Genomic DNA, 9,212 nt, shown 5'->3' on the forward strand with positions numbered 1-9,212 from the left:
AAGACGGTCGTCATTAACACTAAGCAAGATGTCAAGGAAAGTGACTGATGTTTCACTAACCTCCCACGTAAAGTCTAAGGCAGGGTGAAAAGAGTTAACAAAAGAGATGAAAGAATCTAAGTCATTACGCGAACAAGAAGTAGCACCAATACAATCATCAATATACCGTCCAAAAAACTCAGGTTTAGGTCCAGTATATTGTTGAAAAACAAGGTTTTCGATATAACCAACAAACAAATTGGCATAACTAGGGCCCATCTTAGTACCCATAGCAACACCGTTTATCTGCCGATAATACCGATCACCGAAAGAAAAACAATTAAGAGTAAGAACAAGTTCAGCTAAGCGTAACAAAGTGGGAGTGCTGGGCTCGAGGACAGGACGAAGATCGAAAAAATGCTGAAGAGCACGAAGGCCCTCATCATTAGGAATAACAGTATACAAAGATTTGACATCCATAGTAAACAAAAGCTTAGAAGAGTTATCAGGAAAGCGAAAATCGTTAAAAATACTAAGAGCGTGATTAGTATCCTTAATATAAGTAGGTAAAGACTGAACAATAGGCAGCATGAGAGAATCTAGATAGCTAGAGATGAGTTCGGTAGGACAACTACAAGCAGAAACAATAGGACGGCCAGGGTTGTTAGCTTTGTGAATCTTAGGAAGAAAATAGACGTGAGAAGTACGAGGAGTAATAACAAAAAGGTTTTTAGCAGTGGAGGGTAAAGAGCCATCAGAAATGAAAGAGTTAACAGTGTCTTTAACTAATTTTTGATTGTCAGGGGTAAGATCCTTATCCACTTCACAATAAAAATTAGTATCAGAGAGTTGACGTATAGCTTCCTGTTTATACAGGTCAGAACGCCAGACAACAACTGCACCGCCTTTGTCAGCGGGCTTAATAACAATGTCAGAACGATTGCGTAATTGACGTAAAGCCAACCACTCGTCCTTAGAAAGATTAGAATAACTGAGTTTACGGTTAAGATTGAGATTAGAAATATCACGGCGACACTTATTGACAAAAAGATCAAGAGAAGAAAATTGTCCCTCGGGAGGGACCCAGTTAGACTTACGAGGACAAAGGCGCTCAAAGACATCACGTTCACAGTTAGAGTTAGAAGAGTCGGAGAAAAAAGCTTTAAGGCGAGTACGGCGAAAAAAAGATTCAGAGTCTTTCTTGACCTGAAATTCATCAGATTTCTTAGCAAGAGGAACGAAGTTCAAACCCTTGCTAAGAACTGAAATTTCAGAATCAGAAAGAGGTAAATCTTCGGGAATGGTGACAACGGAATGACTGAAGACATTGTGATTGCTATGTTCAACATGTGTAAAAGGATCAAAACCAACAAGAGACACAAACTTATTACGCTTAGTAACAAACAAAGACTGGTACAAACGGCGGTTAAGAGTAAGAATGTGATTACGAATGGAGGAAACTAACACTGCCGGACAGACATTAGACAAGTCTCTGAGGCAAGCAGCAGTATCAAGAGTGAGGGCATCACGTTTACAGCACATACTACGAATAGTGGAACGCATGACAGAGCGAGAGAAAGTGGAACAAGCAGAAGAAACATCGGAAAAATACTGAGTAGAGTTGACACCAAAATTAGAAGCAAGAAACTTAACACGAAAACCAACAGGAATGACTTTAGCATGAAGACAACGACCAATGAAATAGATATGACTAACAAAGCGTGTTTTAGCGAGAGTAAGGTTAAAGAGTTTGAGAGCGAGATTAGAGCTAATGTTAGGAAAAGGAAATAAAAAACTTACCATTTCCTTGCGGAGTTCCTTGATGATGTTCGGCATCTGAAATAGAATAAAAATGGTCGCAGTATATAGTAATAAAAAGATATAACTAGCTAAAAACTAGTGTGAGCTGCGTCGGTGTTTCTAATGAAACAGTAATGATGAAAAGGTAAATTATACACCGTGAAAAGATGAAAAAACTTACTGACGTTTCGGACGCTAGTCCTTCGTCGGAGTAAAAGAGAAAGAAGTGGTAGAAAGGAGTGTATATATGATAGAATAAGACAAAAGAAACCAATGAGAGCAAGGTAGGCAAGGAAACAAAAACAAACAATCAAAAGACAAAAGAAAAGGTTAGTTGAAAATAAAGCGTTCATTAATCCCGTTGGGACTAAGAGTGCCCAATAGGTGAATAAGCCGCATTTCTTTGGTCTTGCGACAATCATTGTTGCCGTTAAGCAAAGAAAGACCGAAAACAATGAAGTCAGAAAGAGAATGGTTAGCTAGATTAAAATGGCGGGAAACTGGTTTGGTGGGATCGTTATTGCGAATATTTTTCGATCTTCGTCCTGTCCTCGAGCCCAGCACTCCCACTTTGTTACGCTTAGCTGAACTTGTTCTTACTCTTAATTGTTTTTCTTTCGGTGATCGGTATTATCGGCAGATAAACGGTGTTGCTATGGGTACTAAGATGGGCCCTAGTTATGCCAATTTGTTTGTTGGTTATATCGAAAACCTTGTTTTTCAACAATATACTGGACCTAAACCTGAGTTTTTTGGACGGTATATTGATGATTGTATTGGTGCTACTTCTTGTTCGCGTAATGACTTAGATTCTTTCATCTCTTTTGTTAACTCTTTTCACCCTGCCTTAGACTTTACGTGGGAGGTTAGTGAAACATCAGTCACTTTCCTTGACATCTTGCTTAGTGTTAATGACGACCGTCTTAGCACTAGTGTCCATTACAAACCTACTGACTCTCATTCTTATTTACTCTACTCGTCTTCTCATCCTAAGCACACTCTTAACGCTATTCCGTTCTCGCAATTTCTTCGTCTTCGTCGTTTGTGTAGTGATGATCTTGATTTTTCTGTTAAATGTTCTGAGATGCGTTCCTTCTTCCTTAAGCGTAATTATCCTGCTCATGTTATTGATCGCGCCATTCGTAAAGTTTCTACTATTGATCGTACCACCGCTCTCACTCCTCACACTCGTCCCTCTAATGACCGCATTCCTTTCACTCTTACGTATCATCCTATTAACATTTCCATTAAACCCATTGTTAACCGCAACTTTTCTCTGCTTGACTCTGATACTCGCACTTCTGCTATTTTCAACAACCGCCCTCTCTTTTCCTATAAACGTGATCGTAATCTCCGTTCTTTCTTGGTCAAGGGAGTTCTTCCCTCTAACAAAGAACCTGGTACTTTTCGCTGTTCTCGTAAACGTTGTTATACTTGTCCTCACATAGTCTCTCACACTTCTGTTGTCGGTCCTAAATCAACTGTTAAAATCACTGACCATTTTGTTTGTACCACTTCTAATGTTGTATATTGTATTAAATGTACCCGCTGTAATCTTTTGTATGTGGGCGAGACTGGCCGCCGTCTTGGTGATCGCATTTGCAATCATCTTTATGATATTCGCAATAACGATCCCACCAAACCAGTTTCCCGCCATTTTAATCTAGCTAACCATTCTCTTTCTGACTTCATTGTTTTCGGTCTTTCTTTGCTTAACGGCAACAATGATTGTCGCAAGACCAAAGAAATGCGGCTTATTCACCTATTGGGCACTCTTAGTCCCAACGGGATTAATGAACGCTTTATTTTCAACTAACCTTTTCTTTTGTCTTTTGATTGTTTGTTTTTGTTTCCTTGCCTACCTTGCTCTCATTGGTTTCTTTTGTCTTATTCTATCATATATACACTCCTTTCTACCACTTCTTTCTCTTTTACTCCGACGAAGGACTAGCGTCCGAAACGTCAGTAAGTTTTTTCATCTTTTCACGGTGTATAATTTACCTTTTCATCATTACTGTTTCATTAGAAACACCGACGCAGCTCACACTAGTTTTTAGCTAGTTATATCTTTTTATTACTATATACTGCGACCATTTTTATTCTATTTCAGATGCCGAACATCATCAAGGAACTCCGCAAGGAAATGGTAAGTTTTTTATTTCCTTTTCCTAACATTAGCTCTAATCTCGCTCTCAAACTCTTTAACCTTACTCTCGCTAAAACACGCTTTGTTAGTCATATCTATTTCATTGGTCGTTGTCTTCATGCTAAAGTCATTCCTGTTGGTTTTCGTGTTAAGTTTCATGCTTCTAATTTTGGTGTCAACTCTACTCAGTATTTTTCCGATGTTTCTTCTGCTTGTTCCACTTTCTCTCGCTCTGTCATGCGTTCCACTATTCGTAGTATGTGCTGTAAACGTGATGCCCTCACTCTTGATACTGCTGCTTGCCTCAGAGACTTGTCTAATGTCTGTCCGGCAGTGTTAGTTTCCTCCATTCGTAATCACATTCTTACTCTTAACCGCCGTTTGTACCAGTCTTTGTTTGTTACTAAGCGTAATAAGTTTGTGTCTCTTGTTGGTTTTGATCCTTTTACACATGTTGAACATAGCAATCACAATGTCTTCAGTCATTCCGTTGTCACCATTCCCGAAGATTTACCTCTTTCTGATTCTGAAATTTCAGTTCTTAGCAAGGGTTTGAACTTCGTTCCTCTTGCTAAGAAATCTGATGAATTTCAGGTCAAGAAAGACTCTGAATCTTTTTTTCGCCGTACTCGCCTTAAAGCTTTTTTCTCCGACTCTTCTAACTCTAACTGTGAACGTGATGTCTTTGAGCGCCTTTGTCCTCGTAAGTCTAACTGGGTCCCTCCCGAGGGACAATTTTCTTCTCTTGATCTTTTTGTCAATAAGTGTCGCCGTGATATTTCTAATCTCAATCTTAACCGTAAACTCAGTTATTCTAATCTTTCTAAGGACGAGTGGTTGGCTTTACGTCAATTACGCAATCGTTCTGACATTGTTATTAAGCCCGCTGACAAAGGCGGTGCAGTTGTTGTCTGGCGTTCTGACCTGTATAAACAGGAAGCTATACGTCAACTCTCTGATACTAATTTTTATTGTGAAGTGGATAAGGATCTTACCCCTGACAATCAAAAATTAGTTAAAGACACTGTTAACTCTTTCATTTCTGATGGCTCTTTACCCTCCACTGCTAAAAACCTTTTTGTTATTACTCCTCGTACTTCTCACGTCTATTTTCTTCCTAAGATTCACAAAGCTAACAACCCTGGCCGTCCTATTGTTTCTGCTTGTAGTTGTCCTACCGAACTCATCTCTAGCTATCTAGATTCTCTCATGCTGCCTATTGTTCAGTCTTTACCTACTTATATTAAGGATACTAATCACGCTCTTAGTATTTTTAACGATTTTCGCTTTCCTGATAACTCTTCTAAGCTTTTGTTTACTATGGATGTCAAATCTTTGTATACTGTTATTCCTAATGATGAGGGCCTTCGTGCTCTTCAGCATTTTTTCGATCTTCGTCCTGTCCTCGAGCCCAGCACTCCCACTTTGTTACGCTTAGCTGAACTTGTTCTTACTCTTAATTGTTTTTCTTTCGGTGATCGGTATTATCGGCAGATAAACGGTGTTGCTATGGGTACTAAGATGGGCCCTAGTTATGCCAATTTGTTTGTTGGTTATATCGAAAACCTTGTTTTTCAACAATATACTGGACCTAAACCTGAGTTTTTTGGACGGTATATTGATGATTGTATTGGTGCTACTTCTTGTTCGCGTAATGACTTAGATTCTTTCATCTCTTTTGTTAACTCTTTTCACCCTGCCTTAGACTTTACGTGGGAGGTTAGTGAAACATCAGTCACTTTCCTTGACATCTTGCTTAGTGTTAATGACGACCGTCTTAGCACTAGTGTCCATTACAAACCTACTGACTCTCATTCTTATTTACTCTACTCGTCTTCTCATCCTAAGCACACTCTTAACGCTATTCCGTTCTCGCAATTTCTTCGTCTTCGTCGTTTGTGTAGTGATGATCTTGATTTTTCTGTTAAATGTTCTGAGATGCGTTCCTTCTTCCTTAAGCGTAATTATCCTGCTCATGTTATTGATCGCGCCATTCGTAAAGTTTCTACTATTGATCGTACCACCGCTCTCACTCCTCACACTCGTCCCTCTAATGACCGCATTCCTTTCACTCTTACGTATCATCCTATTAACATTTCCATTAAACCCATTGTTAACCGCAACTTTTCTCTGCTTGACTCTGATACTCGCACTTCTGCTATTTTCAACAACCGCCCTCTCTTTTCCTATAAACGTGATCGTAATCTCCGTTCTTTCTTGGTCAAGGGAGTTCTTCCCTCTAACAAAGAACCTGGTACTTTTCGCTGTTCTCGTAAACGTTGTTATACTTGTCCTCACATAGTCTCTCACACTTCTGTTGTCGGTCCTAAATCAACTGTTAAAATCACTGACCATTTTGTTTGTACCACTTCTAATGTTGTATATTGTATTAAATGTACCCGCTGTAATCTTTTGTATGTGGGCGAGACTGGCCGCCGTCTTGGTGATCGCATTTGCAATCATCTTTATGATATTCGCAATAACGATCCCACCAAACCAGTTTCCCGCCATTTTAATCTAGCTAACCATTCTCTTTCTGACTTCATTGTTTTCGGTCTTTCTTTGCTTAACGGCAACAATGATTGTCGCAAGACCAAAGAAATGCGGCTTATTCACCTATTGGGCACTCTTAGTCCCAACGGGATTAATGAACGCTTTATTTTCAACTAACCTTTTCTTTTGTCTTTTGATTGTTTGTTTTTGTTTCCTTGCCTACCTTGCTCTCATTGGTTTCTTTTGTCTTATTCTATCATATATACACTCCTTTCTACCACTTCTTTCTCTTTTACTCCGACGAAGGACTAGCGTCCGAAACGTCAGTAAGTTTTTTCATCTTTTCACGGTGTATAATTTACCTTTTCATCATTACTGTTTGGTTATAGCCTGTGTAGTGGCTACATTGGTTACCACTCAAATTTTAAAAATCTTTCTTAGCCAATCTCTGTACCAAAGACTGTCAAATCTCAAAAACTATTTGATTATATATCATTTTTGATATCTAAAATTTTATATTTTGCCAACTAGAAAAGAAATAATCTTGTTTTTTTTTTGGATCTTGTTTTTTTTAGGATTTTTAACTTTAGACCAAAACACATAATAATAGACATTATTTTCAATGCTTTTGTTAACAATAACACCACTCTAATATTTATTTTCATTTAATCCAAAGTTCTGTCATTGAAGAAGACTGACAAACAATGGGTATGGTTACAATATTTACTCCTTTGAAGAGATAAGTGGTTGCTACACTTTCTATCCGCTTTCTAAAAACTAAATCAGTTATCATATAGCTATTGAAAAATGAGTGTTTCCGTATTGGGTTTAAAACTCATAAGTGATTCTTGAAAGTCTAGTTCTCAAAGCCCCACCAGTTCAACACTAACATCCCATAACGTCTTCGCATCTTCCTCATTCTTGGAAGCCTCTGAACTTGGAGTCTCAGCGCAATCAGCATAATATCTTCCAGTTACTCCTTCAAGATCTTCAGAAACTGCACAATACAATGAGGTCTGCGCACCCTGGATTGGGGTCTTGCAAGTCAACCATCTTATAGGCCTAAAGGGAGCCCCTAGAATTGAGGACGAGAAGAAAGTGTGTCTGTCCAGCTCTGTTTCCACTGTCCCAGGATGTACAGCATACGTAGTTACTCCTGTTCCCTCCAGACGTCTTGCAAGCTCCTTTGTAAACAGGATGTTGGCGAGTTTACTTTGAGCATACGCCTCTACCTTGCCGTAAGTCTTTTCGTTGTTCATGTTTTGAAACTTGAACCTTGAGGTCATCGTATGGCCCAAAGATGACAAATTAATGACACGGCTTGGAGCTGATTTCTTTAGAAGATCCAGCAGCAAATTAGTAAGTAAGAAGTGGCCCAGATGATTGACTCCGATTTGCAGCTCAAAGCCATCTTCAGTCGTCATATAGGGACACATCATCACACCAGCATTGTTGATCAAGATGTCCAGTCTAGGTTCATTTTTCTTGATCTTCTCGGCAAACTCTCGCACAGATTTCAAAGATGCAAGGTCTAGTTTCTCCAAGTAGACCTGCTGGCTGTTACTCTGTTCTTGGATTTCCTTCAATGCTTGTTTTCCCCTGTCTGGGCTTCTGCACGCGATGATCACTCGAGCTCCTCGTTTGGCCAAATCGATGGCTGTTTCCTTTCCGATACCAGTGTTTGCTCCAGTGATAATAACTGTTTTACCATCAAGTCTTCTTGTGCTCTTGAATTCACCTCCCTTGAAATATTGCCTTGCAAAATAAAGGCCTAAAGCACCGCCAACACCCACAGCAACTGCAACAGGGATGGACGCCATGGTTCATTCATGGTTCACAATTGACACAATTACCCACTAAAAAAAGAGTTGAGGACTGGGAATGAGTTTCATAAATTAGTAAATTTCTGGAGTTTCCACAGGCAGCCCAAACAAGGTTCCTGTGTATGGTTTATAAGGGAATGTATGGGAGTTATGATAAAGTTACGAAAATAAAATGTTTCACTCAACAATTTGCCTCAAAACTTGCTGCAGTCGTTGCTTTTACTTTGTTTAGTCTTCTGGCGACGTTTCAGCGCGATTTGAGGCCGTTTAGTGGGTTTTTTTCAAAATCCGCTCTTCTCTACCTAAATGATGGGCCAATTATTTAGGTAGAGAAGAGCGGATTTTGAAAAAAAACCCACTAAACGGCCTCAAATCGCGCTGAAACGTCGCCAGAAGACTAAACAAAGTAAAAGCAACGACTGCAGCAAGTTTTGAGGCAAATTGTTGAGTGAAACATTTTATTACGGGTTACAATTGTCCCTAGTAAACATACATTCATTTCTTTGTAATTTTTGATGTTTTTGATTGCTTATAATTTAGCTGTTACTCAGCCAATCGAAGCCAAACTGCAGAAACCTGTTAATTTTGATGTGCTCTTTATCGTTATGGAAATATCTTGAAAATAAGATTTCACTCGTCCTTCTCTCGTTTCTAAAGTGGCCAATATGTTTTATCACTCCCCCTCTGTCTAAATACAGTGCGCATGTCACAGATCGTCGACGTATAAAAGCTGACAGTAAATAATGAAGGCTCATGATATAGGAAACCGATAATTGGTCCCTTTTTCCGCACATATCATGGGAAAGAACATGATATGGACCACTTTTATACCTCAAAAATGAGGGCTCTCAAAGCTCTCACCCAAAGAGAAAAACGTTTGCGCGTGCGTGTCTTTCAGTACGTTTTCTAATAATTTAGAAGAGTTTTAGAGAGAAAATAATTGTTCGTTTTCTCCGAGCATACGAAAAATA

At 39.2% G+C, this 9,212-nt stretch overlaps 1 protein-coding gene across 1 annotated transcript; it reads right to left on the reverse strand.

The window, feature by feature from the left end:
- Positions 1-7,067: 7,067 nt before the first annotated feature.
- On the reverse strand, positions 7,068-8,267 carry LOC116290937 (retinol dehydrogenase 11). The gene has a single exon (XM_031698060.1). The coding sequence runs from the start codon at positions 8,236-8,238 to the stop codon at positions 7,282-7,284; it is 957 nt and encodes a 318-aa protein (XP_031553920.1). The 5' UTR covers positions 8,239-8,267; the 3' UTR covers positions 7,068-7,281.
- Between the last annotated feature and the right edge of the window lie 945 nt (positions 8,268-9,212).

The sequence above is a fragment of the Actinia tenebrosa genome, unplaced genomic scaffold (genome assembly GCF_029948245.1).
Source record: "Actinia tenebrosa isolate PJP-AT-01 unplaced genomic scaffold, QUT_ActTen_1.0 PGA_scaffold15__27_contigs__length_11533743, whole genome shotgun sequence".
NCBI lineage: Eukaryota > Metazoa > Cnidaria > Anthozoa > Actiniaria > Actiniidae > Actinia > Actinia tenebrosa.

What these genes read in the sequence shown, in the direction of transcription:
- LOC116290937 (XM_031698060.1), bottom strand. Translation starts at nt 8,238, where the DNA reads ATGGCGTCCATCCCTGTTGCAGTTGCTGTGGGTGTTGGCGGTGCTTTA.